Source organism: Podarcis filfolensis, assembly GCF_964270895.1.
Source record: "Podarcis filfolensis genome assembly, chromosome: 2".
Classification (NCBI taxonomy): Eukaryota; Metazoa; Chordata; class Lepidosauria; order Squamata; family Lacertidae; genus Podarcis; species Podarcis filfolensis.
This window is the reverse complement of record NC_139605.1, coordinates 19,277,937-19,300,888: the sequence shown is the minus strand read 5'-3', so window position 1 is coordinate 19,300,888 and position 22,952 is coordinate 19,277,937. Positions and strand designations below refer to the sequence as shown.

The 22,952-nt window shown below is 49.3% G+C and overlaps 2 protein-coding genes across 9 annotated transcripts in view; both read right to left on the bottom strand.

Moving 5' to 3' along the window:
• Positions 1-1,320, bottom strand: part of SETD5 (SET domain containing 5) — a 62,302-nt gene extending 60,982 nt beyond the window's left edge. For 3 of the 7 annotated variants that reach the window (XM_083600373.1, XM_083600380.1, XM_083600376.1), the window contains exon 1: positions 1,139-1,314. The gene's annotated coding sequence lies outside the window, so the exon portion shown is untranslated. Of the gene's footprint in view, positions 1-1,138 lie in introns of all 7 variants that reach the window. The other 4 variants (XM_083600379.1, XM_083600378.1, XM_083600374.1 and 1 more) reach the window with 3 other exon arrangements.
• An 8,466-nt stretch (positions 1,321-9,786) lies between these two features.
• LOC310757251 (putative peptidyl-tRNA hydrolase 2) lies at positions 9,787-22,060 on the bottom strand. Of its 2 annotated transcripts, none has more exons than XM_083602539.1 (6): positions 21,840-22,060; positions 21,618-21,692; positions 18,852-18,932; positions 17,342-17,439; positions 16,164-16,278; positions 9,787-13,042 (listed from the first exon to the last, which is right to left on the bottom strand). In XM_083602539.1, exons 1-6 carry the CDS (start codon positions 21,933-21,935, stop codon positions 12,953-12,955), a joined length of 555 nt encoding a protein of 184 aa, XP_083458665.1. In that variant the 5' UTR covers positions 21,936-22,060; the 3' UTR covers positions 9,787-12,952. The 2 variants fall into 2 exon arrangements, with proteins under 2 accessions (XP_083458665.1, XP_083458664.1); XM_083602538.1 differs by having other exon boundaries at positions 9,787-13,069; positions 21,840-22,007.
• Between the last annotated feature and the right edge of the window lie 892 nt (positions 22,061-22,952).

Genomic DNA, 22,952 nt, shown 5'->3' with positions numbered 1-22,952 from the left:
ATACACACACCCTTTCCTGGCAAACAGCTGCTTTGAAGTGGAAGCCATCGTCCCAGAAAGGGATTTTCCCACATTCTCACAGTAGGCTTTCCACAGAAGATTGGACCGGCTACTTGCCCACCTCCAGCACCGATCCTGCTCCACACGCGCACACATACACACTGCACCGAGAGAATCCTGCCTGGGAACCCGAGACAGGAATGAATTCAGAGGTTCCTTCAAACCACCACCCATCCCCCACCACCCATTCTCTCCCTCTCACAACACACACACACACACACACACACACACACAGGCCACTCTCCCTCCCACCTCCTCCAGGACCAGACACGCAGGTTCGCCATGACGCCCCCGCTCTCCTCCAGCGCCTGGCACCAGGCAAGCTCACCCGCACCCCCCACGGCGAGGAAGGTGGGGGATGGGTGGGAGCGAAATGGAAAACAGTCCCACCACCTTCCCTCCCTGCGGGAAGACCTCGGCGGGGATTCCCACTCATGGACGCACCCCCAATCACACACACACACACACCCCACACTCACAGACACACAAAAAAGGGAGGTATATAGAAATATATATACACACACCTATGCACCTTTGGAGGTATCAGGATGTAAAGACAGGAGTGCGTGTGAATGTATGTATATATACAGATATATATGCACACACGTATATGTATACACATTCACACGCACTCCTCTCTTCACATCCAGGTGCCTCCAAAGGTGCAGGGAAACCGGGGTGTCCAACGCAGGCCAGGGAGTGCGACCTCTTTCTTTCCCCTCCGACATGCGGGAGAGGCTCCACTTCCCCTGGAAGAGCCAGGCTGAGGTACTTCTCCCTCTCGCCCTCCCCGCCCCCCACATCCCTAAACCCCGCACGGCAGGGCAGAGAATGCATGGGGAGAGTTCCGGGGCAGCTGGAAAGATGCGGGAGCTTGAAAGGAGGCGGTGAGAGAAGGGGCTGGAGCAGAGGAAGGAGCACCGAGAAACAAGCCCTCACCACCGCCGCCACCTCCATAAGTTTCCCGCCCCTCCCCCTCCATGGCTCTCTTTCCCACCCGCCTCCCGCCTTTGGAACGGGTGTCCCCTCTTCACCCCACACGCCCCCTTTTTCCTGCTCTTCATTTGCCTTGGCTGACCTGTCCGGCCCGTTGCTCGGGCCCCCGGCACTAGGCCCTGCTGGGCGCCACGGTGTTTCCTAGGCGGCAGGCGGGACCGAGAGCTCAAGCTCCACAGAGCAGCGGCCGCGGCCCCTCCCCCTCCGCGGCACCAGCGAACAGCCAACAGCTCCTCCTCAGCAGGCCGGGCGGAAACGGCACTGAGCGCACGGGGATTCCCAGCGCTGGCGCCAGGGGCGCCCCAGCCACGCCCACCGGCCCCACTCATTGGCCGGCTTTTCCGCGCGATCTCCACCCCCTCCGCTCTCGCTCCCGCCCCCGCCTCTCCCGACTCCTATTGGGCCCCTTCTCTTAGGGCAGGCGGTCGCCCCCATCCCGTCCCCCTGTAAGCCCCAGCGGCCCCAGCCGCCGCCAGCTTCCCAGAGGCGCTGCCCTATTGGTTGTTGGAAACGCCACTCAGCTTCGCGTCAGCCTCAGCAAAGGCTATAAAAGCAAGCGCGGCAGCTTTCCCCGGCTCAGAGCAGTGCGGGTGCGGTGGGTGGATGGATGGGTTCTATAACAGAGAGGAGAGAGCGAGAGAAGCTGTTCAGGGCAGTTTGGCTGCTGCCCGCGCCTCTGCGCACGTGGGTCTGCTGCTCTACGTGCTTAAGGGCGAGGCAATCTTCCGATTGGCTCGTCTTTAGCCAGTCCCACGTGGGGTTAAGTGCTGCTTGGGGACACGTGGCATGGGAGCGGGGTGGGGGGGAGGGGCCGGGCTCAGCGCTGGCTCCGGAGGGCGCTTCTGTGCATGCGCGCCGAAGAACCGGTCTGGGAGGAAGAGCTGGCTGCAACACGGCGCATGCACCCTCCTCCTGGGTGGCTGGGCTGCAGGCGGGCGGGGGTGACTGCAGGGGAGATTCGCGCCAGGAAAGGGGGTGTGTGCTAGGCTGGAAGCGCTCTCGTTACTTAGGGCAGGTTAGGGCTCGCACTGCTGCAGGATGTAATGCGGGCTTTGCCAATAAGCCCTATTGTGGCGGCGGCGGCGGCCCTCTCGTCTTTCCACCGTCCGCCTGCTGCCCTCCCCACGCCAGGATCGACTGTCTTTGCCTGCTCTGCATCGCTTCGCGCTCCCCCCCTCCTCGTGATCTTGTATCCCAAGCCTATAATGCACGTATTTACTCGGGGCCCTGCCGAATTAGCCGGGATTTGTTCCCAAGTAAGCGTGCACAAGATCCGGCGGCCCTAATAATTTGTAGCTTACCCTGTCCACACACACACACCCAAAAAAATCCCCCCCTTTGCACAGGTTGCCTTCCCTGAGAGTAGGAAATCCTCGGAGGGAAGGGCCGGTTTTCTTCTCTATAAACATTGGCGGTGCTGTGCACACAGTAATTTCATCTGCCGCTCTCCTTGCGCAGCCTGAATTTGGGCGTACATCCTTTTCTAACGCCCGTCCGCCCTTTCTCACAAAGCGTCGTGTTAAAAATGAGGAGCAGCACTTTTTAAAGAAGGGAGGGAACGCGTCTGGGGGAGAGATCGAGACCAGTTCTGTACCAACAATGGAGTAAAAAGTGATGGTCGGAGGAGCTCGCTCCCTGTTGTGTCGCGATGGCCTGAGGTGCTCATTGCAAGTGCTCCATCACGAATAGGCCCTTTTGCCTGTTGATATGTTATCGCAGAATTCAGAGAACAGCCCAGTATCAAATTTTGCAGTGCATTAAAGCATATGCTGCAGTCAATGTGTTAATCATTAAGGTGCCACACAAGTCTCCATTGTTTTCGCCGCAATAGGCTAAAAGGGCTACGCCTCTGGAAAGTCAAGATAGCTTTGGCAGCTCTGGATAGCTTTGCCAGCCACTAAGAAACAACATCGATTAGAGTGATATAGAGGTACAAGGTTTAGAGGCTGGGGTACATGGGCAGAGATGGAGAATCTGTGGACTTTCAGGTGCTGTGGGACAACAGCTCACCTGGTCTATGACCTTTGGCTGTGCTGGGTGAGGCTGATGAGAATCTTGCCTACGACATCTGCAAGGCCACAGGTGTGTTAATACAGTATAAGCAGCACCCATCTCTGTCCGTGAGGAGTCCTGGTCTGGTACCCTAGACTCTCTGTACCTTATGTGGGTCATACTCTGATATCTATTCTTGATTTAGATGGGCTGCTAGCCTGCTTGCATTTGAAGAGAAGCCAAGTGTGGCCCTCTGGTCATCTGAAGTGTCTTTTAGATACATTTGCAGTTCCAGGAAGCCTTTTCTCAGCCACCTTCTCTCCTGTGTCTGCGTAGATTTGTCTGCCACCCCCCTCCCACCTTCCCCCACTTTGGGAACCAGCTAAACACAGACCTGTGTCTGCTGCGGAGCAGGAAGCTGCACAGCCGAGCTGCGTGCACCTAAGCCTGGCGAAATTAATGAGCATGCCCCTGGCTGCATAGTTATATTTTCGTCCCTCTTCTCAGACCGGGATTGCTTCCCCAAAATGGGTCAGAGCAATTAAAATTCAGTACACAACGCCAGCGATGGGTGCCAAACAGAAATGGTAGAGGCTCGCAAATTAAAAGGCACGTATGGGGAAGGTGCTGGTGGCAGGGGAGGAGAGAAGATCTGTTTGGCAATGCCGTGTGGCTCTAGCTGAGGCCGATTCCCTTTTGCTGTATATTATGCTGGGACAGAGGTGGCGTAGCTATCCGGCAGCTCTGGGTTTGGTGGGCACTGAGAGAGGGCCTCAGCCTTCCCTCTGCAGTTGCTGCCACTAAGGAAAGGAGATCTTGTAACAGCCAAGGACAGGGAGAAAAAAGTGGGAACTGCAGGGATATGTTGCAATGTGGAGAACTCCAGTTTGCCAGTAGGGTGTGTAGATGCACATATATGGTGTTCCATATTGCACACACACGATAGAGCAATCCACCTTTTTGTTTTCTAGCAGGGCTGCTGTTTTTCAGAGCTATGTGACTCACAAAAAACCAGATGATGAGTTTTCCCATGACTCTTATCTGCATGTTTTTGTGTGTGTAACTTTACCTACTAAATATCTGCTTTGTCACCCAGCGGCAAGTCCTGACTGCGTTACCTCTAAACTCAAGACCCACAAAGCCAGAGTCTTGTATTTTTAGTTCTTAGGCCCTCCAAAACTCCCTTCCCATCTCGGTATTCCCTGTCCGCGTTTGCAGGATGTAGTAACACTTAACATCGGCGCAATGGGACATGAGGCTGCCTTCCGGTAGGCTGAGATTTTGGAAGTCCCATCCCCCACTTTAAAAAGAAAAAAAGGAAAAGCAGCCGCCACAACCCTGTTTCTATATCAGGCCCCATAATGCAACAGTCCAGCTCCCTCCTCCACCAGGATGTGGAGAACAGGAAACTGGCACAGCTGCTCCCCATGTCTGTGGCAAAGCAGGGGACAGACAGCGGCACCTGGTGGCCAAAAAGGCATTGTACACGCTGGACGATTAGGTTATTTTGAGAGCGCTGGGCTGGCCGCTGTGAAAAATACCCTTGCTCACTGTCATCAGGCATGTTAACAACTTAAATTCATATTGGGGGGTGGGGAGGTGATAGACAGCAGTCTTCACCGCCTGGTCATATGAACCCAGAAAATTGTCTTACAAAGTATTTGTCTGCCTAGTCCGCTATTGCCAAAGTCTGGGGTGGGGTGGATGGGAACACCGGAGGCCTACAAAATGTTTCTGGACTACTACTGCCTTCATCCCAGACTGCTGGGTGGGTCTGAAGGGGGCTAGGGCCCACCATCCAGGTGTTAGAATTCCTGCTCCATGATTGCAGTCATGGGAGTTGTATGATGGTGTATGTTATGACTCCACAGAGCGGGAAGTGACGGAGACAGGATGTTTGTGTTACTGTGTTCCGTGAAGTGGGACTATTGTCCTTTGTTTTTTCCCTCTTTGCTGTCCGGTGCTAGAGAGAGAGGGAGCGATGCTGCAGTGCTCCGTGTGTGTTTCTATGTAAATAAAGTAGATTAGCCAAAATGCTGAGGTCTGTTACACAAGCTGCGAAGACTCTGCGGATCCCGAAGTGTGCCGGTGTCTGTTGGCATCGGTCGCTGTGATGTTCGGGCTGAAGAAAGCTAATGAAGCTCCCGAACGATCGACCAGGAGGGAGAGAACATGCCAGTTGGGCATGTGTCTCTGCAAGGGTCCTACTCGAGTGCAGGATGAGCCCCTGACACCAGGTTCCCCAGGTCCCGCCAAATCAGACTAAAACTCATCTTCTCCACCATCCTGTATCCAGCAGCAGCAAACCCAATGCCACTGGGGAGTCCCAAGTAGGACCCCAATGCTGTAGCCCTCTAATGTTATTTCACAAAACAATAAAGGAGCTGGAAGGGGGACCCAAGGTCATCTAGTCCAACCCCCTGCAATGCAGGAATCTCAACTAAAGTATCCAAGTCAAGTCACAGTCTGCCCTGACTGGCAGTGGTCCTTGAGGGTCTCAGGCTGAGCTCTTCACCATCCAATGTTCCCTGCTCTTTTTTCAGATGTCAGAGACTGGAACCGGAACCTTCTGCATGCAAAGGATGTGCTGTGGCAGAAAGGAAAATAAATATAAATGTATTCAGTAGAATTTTGACCTCCCACATGACAGAGGAACAATCCTTCTCCCTGGACATCTGTGGTTAAGAGACTATTGGTTCTCATTCCTGCTATGAACCAGACTCGTGTTACTTTTTTGGCCTTGCTTACATCAAGGGTTTCTCTTCTCACAAGCAGCTTCGTGCTCAAAACATGGAACCTCGTGGCAGATTTGTACAGCGGTACCTCGGGTTACAGACACTGCTAACCCAGAAATAGTACCTCGGGTTAAGAATTTTGCTTCAGGATGAGAACAGAAATGGTGTGGCGGCAGCAGCAGGAGACCCCATTAGCTAAAGTAGTACCTCAGGTTAAGAACAGTTTCAGGTTAAGAATGGACCTCCAGAACGAATTAAGTTCTTAACCTGAGGTACCACTGTATGCTTAGGATCCCAAGTTGGTGTTGGAGCTTGCTGGAAGCTATGCCTCAACTCAGCACTTTTATATTGCCACTAAGGCAGAAATTCCTTTTTTCATGTTTGTTGATACACAGTACTTGTAAATACTGATATTGAGTGGTATTCAAACAAACTTTAGTCAGAATAGACCTACTGACATTAACTGACCTAACCTAGTTATGCTCATTAATTTCACTGGGTCTACCATGAGTAAAACTGAGCTGAATAACATCTGCAATCTGATGATGCAAAGGAAGATTTACCCGCACTAGTATATTACTATAATGCAAGTCATTTAAATGCGATGTAGGATGTCAGGTATATGCAAATTTAACGTTTAATTAAAAACACGATGCGCTCGGAAGCTTGCATACATTTTTAATCATTTATACAGCACTATCATTGTACATGGAACCCTTACGGCGCTGATTTAAGGAGAAAAAAAGGAGGCAGGTCCCTGGCCCCAGGAAGCAGCAATCTAAATTTTGACAGTATTAGATAGAAAGGGGGAGAGAGGAGAGGAATGTGAGCAAATGCCGTTAAATATACTTAGAGGAGTCTTTTAGTCCTCATCCACGTGGCTAGTAATGATAGGACATGGCCAAAGGCTTCGACGAGAAAAACCCAGCAAATGTCGAGAGAAAACATGGTCGTTTCACATGGGTATTCACACTGATGTATAAACCAGACCAATGGATTGCAGTGCCACCCACCTGCATTGCAGAGAGCTGTGGCCACAGGGGGTGCCTGCACTGCCACACAAAGCCCTGCTTACCATAGCACAGTCTCCCTTAGTCGTAGCGAAGGTGAGAGCAAGGGGCCAAATCTGCTCCCCAAATCTGGAGCCAAGATGGGAAACGGGAGGAACCAGTGGCGGCGGCGCCGGCAGCAGTGCCACAATTTTTACTTACCATACAGGTGTTTTAAAAAAGGCACAGGAGCTACCCTAGAAGGGGGGGCGAGGCAAAACCAGCAAGCTGAACACCTCCTGTAGCAACAAGTGCAAAAGCACACAGCCACACGCAACCGGTTAAAGCAACCGCCCGACAAACTCGCATATATGGGAACGAGTTCTCTTGCAAGAAGCGGGATTGGCCTTCGAGCCTTGAGAACAGGGATCAGGCTGCGCACTGCTTTAACCCAGCTCCTAAGTGGAGCCCGTAGCACAGATGGAAATACCAGGCAGCTCCCAACGTGACTCTTTCCCACCCTCTTTTTGCCTGCCTGCTTTCACTTTTCTAAACCCTCTGTGCTTGCCGCCACGGAGAAGCGAGGAGATGGGAGACAGCTAGCTCTCTCTGCCCCTGTTCCAACCCTCCAGGCTTGCCAGCGCTAAATACGCCAGGCAATTTGTTTCTTTACTTTGCCGGTACATAAACTTAGCAAATTGCACACCTACCAGCAGGACCCTGTATTACGAGTCACTCCAAACCATCGGGGGGTTTATGACTCGGCTGTAAACATCACGTTGTCTTTATTCCAAGAGGCTCTTAACCTAGTTGCAAGCTTTTTTGTCTTCTCCTACCCCCAGCCCCCCCCCCCACCCTCCGCCTGCAACATGGGCTTCTGCCAGCAATTTGTCTCATTGTGTGGCAAAATACTTGACCTAAATGGCAGGGTGAGAGAGGCAGGCTAACAAAATGCTTTTATTGGATGACACACAAAAAAAGGACCCCCCACTCAACCCTCCTTACCCAGAAACGCTCCTCGTGACCTGTTAAAACGGGGCCAGGCTATTAAACCTGCTGGTTCGTGCCAAACTCGCCTTTTAAGCACGTAAGATGAGCCTGCAGGATCAGGCCAGTATGGCCCGTCTAGTCCAGCATCCTGTTCTCACAGTGGCCAATAGGATGGCCGTGGGAAACCCTCAAGCGAGACCCCAGAACAAGAGCCCTTTCCCTCTCCGGTGGAATCCAGCCAGTGGCATAGCGTGGGTTGTCAGCACCCGGGGCAAGGCAAGTAATTTGCGCCCCCTAACCCGTGGATTTGCGCCTCCTAACCCGTGGATTTGCCCTAACCCCAGATGTTGCGCCCGGTGCGGCCAGCCCCCCCTGCACCCCCCACGCTACGCCACTGAATCCAGCAACTGAGATTCGGAGGCCTCCAAGTGTACACAAGCCTTGCCACCATGGCTGGTAGCACCGGCTAGGCTTATACTTCGTGACTTTGCCTGATCCTCTTTTAAAGCCATCCAAGTTGGTGGCCATTGGAGCGAGTGCCACAGCTTAACTACACAATGTGTGAAGTGCCATTCTTCCATCTGTCCTGAATCTTCCAACATTCAGCTTCACTGGAGGACCAAGAGTTCTAGTGTCGCAAGGGGGGGGGCGGGGTTTCTCTACCCACCTCCTCTAGGCCATGCCATAATCCTCTATCATAGCCTTTCTCCACCTGTAAGTCCCCGGATGTTGTTGAACTACAACTCCCATCACCCCTAGCTAGCAAGGCCAGGGATGATAGGAGTTGTAGTCCAACAACATCTGGGGACCCACAGGTTGAGAACCGCTGCTCTATCAGGGCACCTCTCCTCCAAACTAAAAAGTCCTCAGTGCTGCGACTTTTCCTCCATCCCCTTCGGTTGTCCTCCTCTGAACCTTCTCAAACTCTGCAATATCCTTTTTGAGGCGAGGCAACCAGAACTGGACGTTCTAGTATTCCAAATGCAGTCGCACCATAGGTTCGTATAACGGCATGATGAGATTATATTCAGCGCCTTTAATAATGACATTAAAGGGAGGGCATTTGCCTTTTTCACAGCTGCTGCTGCTGCTGCCAACATCTTCATGGAGCTACAGACCATGACCTCAAGGTCTTGGTCCTGGTCAGTCACCACCACTTCATATTCCATGGGGTTATATGTGAAACTTAAGATTTTTCTTGCCCCAACACTTGTTTACATTGAATTGCATTTGCCATTTTGCCACCCACCGGAGAGATCCTTTCGGAGCTCTTTTTGTTTTAACGACACTGAACCATTTAGTATCGTCAGCAAACCTTGGGCCACCTTGTTGCCTACTTCTAACTCTAGATCCTGAATATAACAAGTTAAAAAGTGCAGGTCTCAATACCAATCCTTGGCGGCCCTCCACTTTTTACATCTCTATTCTGAGAATTGACCATTTATTCAGACTCTGGGGCCTCCAACCTAAGCAATCCCTGATCCTTATTCCAGGACTGCTAAGCTTACTCAGAAGTCTGTAGTGGGCTACCTTGTCAAAAGCTTTTTGAAAAGTCACAAGTCCACTATGTCAACTGGATCACCTCTATCTATATGCTTCTTAACACTCTCAAATACCTCAATAGGTCCGTGAGACAAGACTTGCCCTTACAGAAGCCATGCTCGCCTCTGCTCCAGCAATACTTGTTCTTCTATATGCTTGGTTATTTTATCTTTAACAATACTTTCCACCAGTTTTCCCAGGACAGGCGTTAAACTAACCGGCCAGTGATTTCCAGGATCCCTTTTTGATGTTACATAGGTTACTTTCCAGTCCTTGGCTATAGAGGCTGATCTGAGTAACTTATTTTTGTGAGAAGTTCTGCAGTTTCACATTTGAGTTCTTTGAGAGCTTTTCAGGTGGATGCCATCCAGACCTGGCAAGTTGTCAGTTTTCATTTTGTCTGCTAGACCTATACTTTCGTCTCTAAACACCACTAACTGCCTCAGTTCCTCAGGCTCCATCCTGCAAAAAAGTATTTCAGGCACTGCAATCTGCCCTATAACCTCCACTGCGAAGACAGATGCAAATAATTCATTCAGCTTCTCCATCTCCTCATCCTCCTTTGACCTCCTTGTCATAAAGGTCCAACCACATCCCTAGATGGTCTCCTGCTACTAATGTATTTAAATAACTTCTTTGTTGTTAGTCTTAATGCTTTTAGCAATGCGCACCTCAAATTCCTTTACGCATCCCTTACTGTGTGCATGCACTTGTTTTGCCAAAGCTTTTGCTTCTTTCTGGTTCTTTTCATTTAGATAAGGCTTCTGTATTTTGAAAAGGGCCTCCTTAATAACTTCCTTGACTCTGCTGGCATCATGCTGGCATCCTCTTGGCCCTCATGACATCGTTCCTGGTCTGCCACAAACATTCCTGCTGAGCTTCCCATATTGCATTTTTTAACAACTCCTAAGCATTTTGGAGAGACTCGATCCTCTGGGCTTCACCTTTCAACTTCCTTTTTTTTATCAATCTCCTCACTTGGGGAAAGTTTCCTCTTTTGAAGTCAAATATTTGGCCACACCACAACACTGTGCCACGTTTTAAAGGAGGGGAGTTTGACGGCAAATCTTATCTGGACTGCAATATCCTGGGTGAATGGCCTCGTAAGCTTTTTCTTTTCCAAATTTACTATAACAGAACCATCGTAATTCCCATGGACACAGAGCTATGCAACCAATCTACAGGGAGGTTTTTTAAATATTAATTGAAGCTACAGCTAGAAAAAGACCTTCAACTAGAGTTCCACCTGAAAACAAAATTAGGGGGTGAGGGTGATATTACATCTTCTGTTCCAACTTTTGACATAGAATTGGCAGCCATTTCCACAGCTGTCAATGTGTACTGAAAACTGAACGGGACAAGCAGCAATACAGGTGTTACATGTGGCATCTAGAGTTACCTATGTATTTTTTTAAAAAACAAAACGTTTAAAAAATTAAAGCAGACAGCTTTTCTCATCACGTCATCTGCATGCTGGGAAAAACAACACCTAGGGAATATCTGTTTCAACCAGCAGAGAGCCCTGTCGGAAAACAGCTGGTAACTTTGGTCGACCAAACCACACACCAGGTTTACCTTCTTTCATCTAGACAAGCTAACGGTTTTGGCCTTCAACTGGCAGGGCCACTGACATGGGTGTAGCCAAGGGGGCAACTTCCCCCCAAAAATCAATAAAAACACATAGCTAACTGAGGTCCTGCCCCCCCAACAAAAGACCTGCCCCCCCCAAAAAAATCTTGGCTACGCCCAGAGCCACTGACCCCAATTTTATGACCCAAGACTTGAGTGAATACAACCCTATATAAAAGCTAAGCCAAGCCATGCAATCCCAGGCTCCTCTATAGACTGTACCCCCAAGTTTCTTCTATCATAAAAATTCAAAATGGCCGCCATCCATTCCTTTCACAGCAGAAGACACCGGTGGGAAAGGACGCAAAGTCAAAAAATGGAAAAATGGATTGCAGGTTGCAATTTGGTAGGGGGGGGGGAAGAGTCCTGGAAGTATCAATGTCTAGCAGGTAGAAAAACCTCTACAAGAAGAGACTCATGTTCACACCAAGCCTCCGTCACAGACCTGGTGTGTGGGCCTCTTGTTCTGAATGTTTGAGAATCTGGAACAAACACTAAAACATGCCTTAGGGAGATGTTCTGGGAACGACACCAAGACGAGCGGACATCTGTTTTGCCACTTGGGAAAATGCCCCGCCACGCGACAAGTACCTGCGCAGCAGAGCTCTCAAGTTCCGTCCCCCCGCCCCCACTTCCCTTCTCATGAATCCCTTCTCAAGAGGCGCGTTTTTCATTTATTCGTTGAATACTGTTGTTCTACCGAAACAGGAACACTCACATTGGGTTTTTAATCGGACAGGAGGGGAAGGAAAGGAACGCACACCGCCGAACACCAGCAAAGCTGCATTCTCTTCTACACTGGTCCTTAGCTCTAGGCTAGGTAGCAAACATTGGGCCTTCCAGGTTTTTGCTGAACGGCCAACTCCCAACACACACCAGATTATTGGTCACGCTGGCTGAGGCCAATGAGAGTCCGACAACGTCTGGAGGGCACCATGTTGACTACCCCTGCTTTGGCTGCCTCTCTCTGCTGCTTTAAACCAAGGGTGGGCAGACAAACGTCACAGCCTAATTTCATGTGGGTGGCTGGGAAAGGAGCAAAATGGGGGGGGGGTGGAGATGAGAAGGCAGGGGAGAAAAGGACGGCATCCCACCCACTTTGGACCCGGATCCTACCCACTGCTAGCATGCAGCCCTAATGATTACCCCCACCCACCCAGGAATACAGCCCCCCAGCAGGAAAAAAAAAGTTTTCCATGTCTGATTTAACCCTCCTGTGTCAGCTATGGCCTATTTCTGGATGTGCCCAGCACAGCCATTCCTTATTCCATCCCCCATCCGTTGGCTGGAGACGTGATAGTACGTTGCGAACTCTATTTTCAAAATCCTTTTCCACCCCCCCCACCCCACCCCCCGCCTTGAAGTCATCTGAAAAGGGTAACAGGAAGGATGCCGCAAAGATGGGAAAACAGTCCACAAGCAGGAATACAAAGACAAGGGATTTCAACTACTTTTGGCTAAAACAGAGATAATGACAGCTTCCTAAGAGCAGTTCAGCGACAGAATAAGCAGTCCAGAGGGGTTGCGGCATCTTCATTCCTTCAATAATAATAATGCCCCAAATGAGACTGACAAGAGGCGGCGATGCGTTAGGTACAAGGTCAGCCTTCTCGTCGCCAGGTGAGCCCGGCATTCCTTTCATGGTTTCCCTCTGCACGGAAGCTCGGGCCACACCTGTACATCATCTCACCTGGTTTGAGGGCGGTATGGGAAATGCAGACCTATATCCATGACAGAGCCACTGGGGAGAGAACCCTAACAATCCAACTGGGGGGGGAGAGAGAGCTTTAAAGCCTCCGCCTGACTGGAAAGAAAAAGAAAAGGGGGGGAGAAAAGGAGCGCTCCTCTTATCGTAAAGGAGAGCCACCCCTCCGTTCGGCATGCTGCCCTGACGGGCCTTCGAGAGCTGCTGTCGGCAGGAGCTTCCTCTTCCCACGAGAAAAGCGTGTGCGCACACACAGGGGCGGCGGCCCCGCGGACTCCACGTGGGGCGGACAGAGCCACGCTCTGAAGCACTTCTCAGTTCAGCAGTTTCAGCTGCCCGGTCACCTGGTTCACCATCTCTTCCTCCCCCATGATGGCGAGGACTGTGTGGGAGCCCGTCGGAACCTGGAACACAGAGAGGACACCCCACAGCTGGGGCAAGCAAAGCACTGAGGAGAGAGCTGCCAGAGAGCTGGGGCCGCACCTCGATCTACCGTGCTCTCACCCCTGCTGTATACTTTCGAGTGCTCCCAATGTGGGATGTGACATCACTGAAGCAGTCAAGTACAACACTTCCTGTTTGCCCAGAGTGGACACACGGGGGAACGTTGCTCCAGCTGGGAGGACTTCCTGTCACACCTGGTCTGGAGCATCCTTCCCCTGCATGTGACCAGGTAGATGGGCGTGACCCTGGCAGACCCTATAAAGGGGCTAGTCATGCAGCCATCTTTCTCTTAAAGGTAAAGGGACCCCTGACCATTAGGTCCAGTCGTGGCCGACTCAGGGGTTGCGGCACTCATCTCGCTTTATTGGCCGAGGGAGCTGGCGTACAGCTTCTGGGTCATATGGCCAGCATGACTAAGATGCTTCTGGCGAACCAGAGCAGCACACGGAAACGCTGTTTACCTTCCCGCCGGAGCGGTACCTATTTATCTACTTGCACTTTGACGTGCTTTCGAACTGCTCGGTTGGCAGGAGCAGGGACTGCACAACAGGAGCGCACCCTGTCGCGGGGATACGAACCGCCGACCTTCTGATCGGCAAGTCCTAGGCTCTGTGGTGTAACCCACAGCACCACCTGCGTCCAATCTTTCTCTTACTCTCTCTTTAAAAAAAATAAAAATAAAATTATTGCTCAATTTCCACATAACAAATTATCAAACCATATAATCACCTACATAATTCCCCCCCTTTTTCCCCCCGCCACCAAGGACTTCCCTCAGCTCCTCTCCCTGATTTCGCTGCACATATTTTCTCTGCATATTATAAAATTGTATATATCCTTACATATCTGTCCATCATGTTATCAACAATAAATTTGTGTACGTTTATTCAAAACCTGCCAAGGAGTCCACTTCATTTTGTTGTGTTTTTAAATAATTTGTATAAAGTTCCCATTCCTCCTTGAAGTCACAGTTGTCCTTGTCTCACAATTTGTATGTCAATTTGGCCAGTTCTGCATAGTTCGTCAATTTCTCTTGGCACTGTTCTTTTGTCGGGGTTGCTTCATTCTCATCTTCCTCTTACTCTCTTGATCCCTTCTCTCCATTATGCCTTTTGCTGTCTGCCGGCCCTCAGCCAGCAGCACATGGACTCATCCCTCACAGAGAACAAACCCACACATTTCTCTGTAACTGTAACCAGGGCCGGATTTAGGTTTGATGAGGCCCTAAGCTTCTGAAGGTAATGGGGCCCTTTATCTGTCCAGCTGTCCTTTGTCAACAACAAATTGTCAGGTTTTTTTGTGTTGAATATATGCTATATGGTTATTTATGGACCTAATTAGGTATCTCAAGCCATTTGCTGTATGTAGGTTTTATTTTATTTGTTTTTATCTTATATTTTGGAAATGTACATCCAGGTTTTTTTCCCTTTAAATTTTTTTGGGGCCCTAAGCTGTAGCTTGTTTAGCTTATACGTAAATCCAGCACTGATTTACTACAAGCTAAAGCCTGCTTTCAGGACCGTACTGTGAACTGAATGTAAGTAAACCTTATCATTACTTTTAAAAGAAGACTGTTGTGTCGTTATTGTTTTTAAGAGGGAACTAAAGGGGATTTACCAGGAACAATCCGATCTGGACAAGCCAGACTGGATTGCTTAACTCAAGTGGTTCTAACGAATCTATCAACAAGCTTCCTGTAATGTACAAGGGAATGCGCTCTGCTACTAGCTCATTAGAGTAAGTGAAGAAGGATATTATTTAATCAATATATCCTCTCCTGCTATCCTCAACATTCCCACACTCAAGGTATCGGGAGACTACTTTGCTGGGCTACTAGTTTAAACCAGATCTTTGTAAATAAATGACATTATTTCTGTATGTGCTGTTGAATGTAGGTTTTTTTTTGGGGGGGTAGGAGGGGATTCGAAAGAGAAAACTGTTGAGGTCAGCAAGATAGCCTCATCTAAATTGGATTTTTTTTTTAAAAAAAGTGGATGTGAATTTTGAATGTCAGGGCTGAAATTTTCAGGTTTGTAGCTTGCCCCTTGCCGGCAAAGGATCTCCCAAAGTGGCAACTGTACAGCTAGCCGCAGAACACAGCTTTTGTTACCACCTGGAAGGAACCTTTCAAAAATAAAAGTTGCGTAAGTTTGCAACTCTGCTCAATATCGTAGGGGGGAAACCTTAATAGACACCAGTTTCAACTACAGGCTTAGAAACAGCATTCCAGTGCTTAAAAGGCAGAAGCTTCGTTTATTTTACTTCTAAGTCCTCCCACAACCAGGGTTTTCCAGCATTCGGTAGAAATTTTCATCATTTCAAAACCTACTGACCTTAATGATCCTGCCCTATAAAAAGAGAGCCCTAACTAGAAAATAAAAACATCCTTTTGCTCCCTTCAAGTTCTGAAACCAGAATTAGGTATTTGCAAACATACCCAATCCGCCAAACAAATAATAATAATAATAATAAATTTTATTTATATCCTGCCCTCCCCAGCCAAAGCCGGGCTCAGGGCAGCTAACAACAATAAAATAATGCAACATTCTAAAAACATTTCATTATAAAAATTAATTAAAATCAAATTGATGGCAACCATTAAGCAAAAATTCTGTGCAGATTGCCAAAGGAGGGAGTCAGGCTGTGTCTTGGCCAAAGGCCTGGTGGAACAGCTCTGTCTTGCAGGCCCTGCGGAAAGATGTCAGTCCCGCAGGGCCCTAGTCTCTTGTGACAGAGCGTTCCACCAGATCGGAGCCACAGCCAAAAAAGCCCTGGCTCTAGTTGAGGTCAGCCTAACTTCTCTGTGTCCTGGGACCTTCAGGATGTTTTTATTTGAAAACCTTAAGTTCCTCTGCGGGACATACCAGGAGAGGCGGTCCCGTATAAGGCTTTAAAGGTTAAAACCAGCACCTTAAACCTCCCCCCATGTGAAGTCAACCCCCCCCCCATGTGCAGAAATTAAAGTCCTCTTTTCTTATATACCTACCAGCTAGCATCCCTGCAGAACACAAGAACCAGGTACATTCGCTTTGTTCAAGGCAACATACCTAGGAAGCGCAAACCGACTTTCAGGCCATTTACCTGGGTCCTCCCTGCATCTTGCACTAGGTACGTTGGCAGTTCCAGGCTCAGGGCCAAGGCGTGCAGCTCCAGCAACTGGTCAGTGTTGGAACCCTGCAGTACGACTTTCTTTGCGCTGAGAGAAAGGCAAAGCAATCTTGAGTGTAATACCAGGTCCCACTCCACTCCGGCGCAGAATCTTGCACCTCCAGCCCAAGAGTCTGCCCTAAGGCAGCTACAGAGACCAGCAGCCCAGGAATTAGGACCTACAAGCCTTTTTCAGAGACTACAAACAGCAGCAGCATCGTGTGCCAGGGATCAGGCACATGCCAACCTGCGTACCTCGAAAGCTCTCAGACCTCCGTGCAGGACTGGCACAAAGATCAGGTGTATTTTGTTTACAGGACTTAAAAACCTTTTTTCAACTGATGTGGAGGGATCCACACCCATGCACCCAGCACTGCCTGTGTGACCACCTCACCCGCCCGCCCCCAATAAAAAACCAGCGCACGTGACGCTAAAACATGCTTTGCAGGGTACCAAGCTAGACGTACTGGATTCATAGGGTGCTCAGCAAGCCGGTTAAAATATCAAAAAGCCCCTTGACCATGTCATCTGCTGGACTCAAGAGGAAGCCAGAAAGTACTACGATCAAGGCTTCTGGCCTGAATCAACAGACTATACGCAACCGCCTTTAAGCTCCTCAAGAGTAGCGCTCCTCCATCTCGCCAATGCCAACATGCTAAGTTGGGAATTGACTTTGAACCCAAGCCAGCGTCTTTGATGCACCTTCTCAGTTCATCTGGGAGAGACTTGGGAGGAGTTTGCTCTGGCTCAGCCAGAAGCTGAATAAGCTTCAACACAGACACACGGTGCCCCTTCTGCAAGGTCTTAGGACACGGGTAGGCAAACTAAGGCCGGGGGCCAGATCCGGCCCAATCGCCTTCTAAATCCAGCCCGCGGACGGTCCGGGAATCACGTGTTTTTACATGAGTAGAATGTGTCCTTTTATTTAAAATGCATCTCTGGGTTATTTGTGGGGCATAGGAATTCATTCATATATTTTTTTTCAAAATATAGTCCGACCCCCCACAAGGTCTGAGGGACAGTGGACCGACCCCCTGCTGAAAAGGTTTGCTGACCCCTGTCTTAGGAGGACGGTGCCCTCCGCAGGCCTGATTCCCCTTTTCCTTCCTTACCCTTGTTCATCCCATTGGTTGATGATGTCCCTGTGAGACGACTTCTCCTGCAACAACTGGAACAGGCCAACTGCAGCATGCCCCACTTGAGCGGCGATCTGCAACAATAAGCACCAAGAATCAAGAAAGGGAAAGAAGACAAAGGTCCCTACCAGAGAGGAATGGCAAACCAAGCCAAAATGGCAAAACCAACTGGGAAACTCAGAAACCAAGAGGACAAAAACTTCGTGAAAGAATGGAAGAAAATTATAAGTTATTTAGGAGACCACTGTAATGAGATGGAAACATTGGCAGGATTTTGATTTCACTTGTAGTTTAACAAATACCATGGACAATATGGACTGATATAGAGGTCAGCAGTATGGAATAATACGCAGTTGTAAATGACCAAACTGCAGGAGGCAGTGGAAGACCACTGTGGAAGACCAGGAGTGCCTGGCATGCTCTGGTCCATGGGGTCATGAAGAGTCGGACATGACTAACAACGACAACAACAAGAGATGGAAACATACCTGAAGGAGCGTCTCCACCCCCATTGTTTTGCCCGAACACTGAGGTCCAGTGCCGAGGGCCTTCTGGTGATTCCCTCACTGGGAGAAGTGAAGTTACAGGGAACCAGGCAGAGGGCCTTCTTGGTGGTGGCGCCCGCCCTGTGGTACGCCCTCACAGCCGATGTCAAAGGAAAAAACCAACTACCAGACTTTTAGAAGACATCTGAAGGCAGCCCTGTTTAGGGAAGCTTTTAGTATCTGAAGGACTATTGTATTTTAATATTTTGTTGGAAGCCGCCCAGAGTTGCTGGGGAAACCCAGCCAGATGGGCGGGATATATATTAAAAAATATTATTATTATTGGCAGGATTTTGATTTCACTTGTAGTCTAACAAATAGCACGGACAATACGGATTTATATAAAAGTTAGCGCATGGAATAATATGCAGTTGTAAATGTTCAAAATGGAACCCCGTGGAGGGGGTGGGGGGAAGTTGTGAGATTTGAAGTAACCTCTGCACATGGATTTGGATTTTTATAACTTTATATTTGTAAAATCAAATAAAAATGAATTCAAAATTGGGGGGGGGGGGAGAGAAACAAGAAACCCACTTCCCTCGCACGGCTTGCGCCAAAGCATCGCTACAAAGACAGAAGAAGACACCTGCTGCAGAGATACCTTGCCATCACCTGCAAGGCGCAGGCTGGCAACGTTAGGCATCATAACCCAAATCATCTTCTAGACAGGGCTCAGCAATAGCAGGTTGACTTATTTCAGTAGCAGCTGCACCAGTATTGTTACTGGGCCTCCATCCACAAATGCATTGCAAAACCAGGAGCCCCTCATTACTCAAGGGCTCTTGCTCGCTTTCACTTTTCAGCCTTGGATAAATGCCCTCGATGGTGTAAGCCAAGGATGGAGAACCTGAGGCCTCTGCACTGCCCACATGTAAACAAATCAGCAAGCAAAGCCAAAGGCCACTTAAAAGGGCCGGAACACAATCCATGAGTAGCTTTACCTTTCCAGTCCCCATGGAGAGCTCCATGTTCACCACAAAGACCATCTTATAGTAACCGCTGCCTTGTGCATCCTCTTCTTCCTGGAAAGAGATGGTGATGATCAAGTCCCTTTCGTCACAGCGTAGTCACCTGCCTCTCCTGTTTACAGCTCAGGATCACAGGTAGTTGTGTTATACTGAGTTAGGCCACTGGCCCAGCCATCTCCGTATTGTCTACACTTGGCCAGCAATGGTCCTCCAGAGTTTCAGCCAGAGGTCTCTCCTAGGCTTGTCTCTGGAGATTGAATCTGTCCTACAGCCCTTCGCCATTTCCCACAAGCCTGGTCTGACACCCAGGTCCAGCCCACACTCAAATACAGCTGTTTAGTACCTGTGGAATTAGGTCCGTTCTACTTCACCATGGAAAGAGGTGCTAAGGAAGCCTTTATGAGGGTCTAGTGTACTGCAATCACTTCACCAGAATAGCAGGGTGAGACAGTTGCAGGACCACAAATCTCAGCTACGTTATTTACACATGACAGCCCTTCGGCAGGCCTGCTGCAACCTTCCTCCTGCAGCAGAGCTGAATGAACTATATGACTATTCTGAATGTGCAGACTAGGACTCCGAAGGGCCAAGGACAAAGGTTATGTTTTATGTTGTGAACTGCCCTGTGATCTTCGGATAAAGGGAGATATATTACTCATTTTTTAATTTAAATTTTTTTTTTACTACTATTACTAATACAGTGGTAGCTCAGGTTAAGTACTTAATTTGTTCTGGAGGTCCATACTTAACCAGAAACTGTTCTTAACGTGAAGCACCACTTTAGCTAATGGGGCCTCCTGCTGCCACCGCGCCGCCGAAGCACAATTTCTGTTCTCATTCTGAAGCAAAGTTCTTAACCCAAGGTACTATTTCTGGGTTAGCAGAGTCTGTAACCTGAAGCATATGTAACCCGAGGTACCACTGTCATAATTTCCTACCACTAAGATAAAGGGCAGATTTTTCCTTTCCCCCCTTTTTTTATTAAAAGGACAGATTCTTCCCCAAGGAGTTTTAATCAGCACAAGGCTGGGGAAAGAAGAAAGGTATTTTCCTGATCTAACATTGCTTTCAGAGCAGGGCATCTATAAGCTTTCTGCTTCCCCTTGCCAAGAGAAGATCATTGTCTCAGCTGGGGCAACAATTGGCTTAGTTTCTTAAAGCCAGTCGTGCTTCTGGCCCACAGGGAACAGCTAACAGCGTTCCCCCAGGATTGTGTGAGTTATTGATTTGGGCTGTACAGAGGAAGGCAATCCTCAAGCAGCCCTGGGCCTAAGTTATTCAGGGTGTTGTGCATAGAAGGATAGAAATGTAGAGTTAGAAGGGAAACCCAGGGTCATCTAGTCCAACCCCCTGCAATGAAGGAATCTCAACTAGATCACACATGACAGAGCCACACATCCAACCTCTGCTTAAAAACTTCATGGCAGTTGTCTCCCACACAGTGTGGGAAAAGGAGACGCTGAAGGCATTACTTAGAGAGAACAACACACAGTCAATGTCCACACCGACTGTAGAAACCCAGAGTATCGGCAGGCAGCTGGAGGTTGAAGCCATGGCAGATTGTGTGGGCTCAGTCCTTTGCAGGGATCTGGTACAAAAACTTTGAACTTGGTCCAGTAGCAAATGGGAAGTCTTAGCGACAATGTCATGTGTTGTTGGTAGTCTCTTTCCTGTCTAGCCATAGCATTCTGCACTAACCAAAGCTTCCAGACCCAAGGGCTTTGCACTAATCAAATCTTGAGGTTACCAACACGTAGATTATGCATATTGTAAATCACAAGTGGACTTGCTTTATGTAAAAAGCAGGGCTTCTCATTTTGCAGGAGGGATGTAGGCTTTCTGTAAACGCTCTCCCCCTTCTATTGGTTTAATGCAAATCCAGCATTACGGCCTTCAGTGCATATCACAAAAATCTAGGAGCTAAATACTCTCATTGCTGGTCATCCATAACCATTCAGTATGAACCAGTTAATTGGCACTGTACCAAGTTGCATCCTAAAAACCAGATAGGTGCGGTGGATGGGATCTTTCATTAAGTAGGTTAACAGAGCAAAATGGAGAAAGAGGGGAAGAGCTTCAGTTATAAGTATTTAACATGCTTATACGCAGGTGTTTCAGACACAGTTACTCACAGAGACAGGCTAAAGAATAATGGCTGTGAAACAGGCAGCAGCGATTAGTTTCTATTGTCACAGGTCACCAATGTGGAACCCACAGACATACATATACACCCTGACACTCACAGGTTCCTATTATTTCCACTAAAATTAGGACTGGGGAGGTTAATCCTCATCTGCGCTTTCCAGGAAAACCACACGCGCGCAGACTGGCGAGTGGGTGCGGGGAGGAAGCAAAAACCCGTCTTTCAAGGGATGGGGAGCAAGAATGCGTGCACGCGGTTGCTGGGCACGTGTGTACCGTCGCAGCACGGGGTCAAAACAATCTCAGAGAGCTGCTCAATCGCCTCTTGAATATCACCTCGGGGCGCCACACCCTCCGACGTGGGAGTCCCCGGTACTCAATTCCAGAGCGTGCCGGGGCTTAAGAGGCGCTCTTCACATGCTCAGAAACCGCGTCAGCAGAAAGAAAGGTTTGCGGGTCAAGGATTGAAAAAAAGCGTAGGGCAGGGTCGATGAAACAAAGAGAGAGGACTGCGTTGGGTTAGGCCGGAAAATGATCCCCGGCGGGATCCGGAGGCAGGAAAACGGGATCGGGCGGGGGAGATCGGGACGGGATTACCTGGGAATCGAGGCCGCTGCTGAAGTAGAGCTGCGCCGCCGCCTCGGCCGAGCGGCCCCCGGTGAGCGCTAGAGCCTGCGGGAAGGGAAAGGGAGACGGCCGTGAGGATCGGCTGCAGGGGGTGGATCCCGGCCCACACCCGGCGCCGCCAGCGCCACAAGGAGCAAGCGGACCCCATCCCCTCACCACCCTCAAGAGAAAGAGATCCACCGGCCGACCCACCCGCCGCGCCGCCACCTCGGGGATGCCGAGCTCCAGCAGCGGCGCGACGAGAGACTCGTCCACGCCCGAGTCCGAGTCCAGCGCTTGCGACTCCATTCTTTTACAGCTGCTGCTGCCGGCGCTCTGCCCTCCGATTGGCCTCCCCTGCCGCCTCCCGGCCAATGGGAGCCGCCCACCGCCGCCGCCGTCGCCTCTCGGCCAATCGCCGCGCCGGCTCCCCGAGGCTGCGGCCAGTGGCCGGCGCCCGCCGAGCGGCGCTTTCCCCCCTCGTGACCGCCGCGGCCCGTCCAGGTTCGTGAACTTGCGCGCGCCTTTGGTCGCTTCTTCCGCACGTGACGCGGCCGCGTTCCAGCCTTTCGAGGTGGGCAGGCGCGGGAGGAGGCGGGCTTTCCCTTGCAGGAGCAGCCGCCAAAGATGGCCTTGCATATTTTTTAATATATATTTATATATATTATGCACTATGTTATTTTATTTATAATTATTTTATAAATAATTGTTCATAAAATATTTATATTATTTTATTTAGAACCACACATACCGTAAATAAGAACAAAAATCTGTGCCCCACCACCAAGTATGATTTCTTTTCTTTTTTTATAATAATATTTTATTAGGTTTAACAATAAAAAGATACAACCAAACATACAACAATAAAAACACACAAAAAAAATATAAGACACAACAATACAATCTTTCACACACAAAAAAACAAAAAAACAATCAACACACAACAAGTAAAATAGGGCAAACACAAATCGCTCTTTTCTAGTTATTCATCTTTGATTAACTTATTTTCCTGACTTCCTCACACCTCCCTTTTTTGTATCCCTCTTTAACAATTAGTTCAGCAAATTCATTCAAATTTTTATCTCTTGTTACTAGAACCCCTTCATTTTATTTCAATGTCATCCACATTCATACATTTTACAATACTTCTGTAAAAAAATTTTAAATTTCCTCCAATCTTCTTCCACCAACTCTTCTCCCTGGTCTCGGATTCCGCCGGTCATCTCAGCCATTTCCAAGTATGATTTCAATGCGCGGAATGGGTGTTTGAATGAACAAGGCCACGCAAAAAACAAACATACAAAACGCCAATTGGGGCAGGAGGGG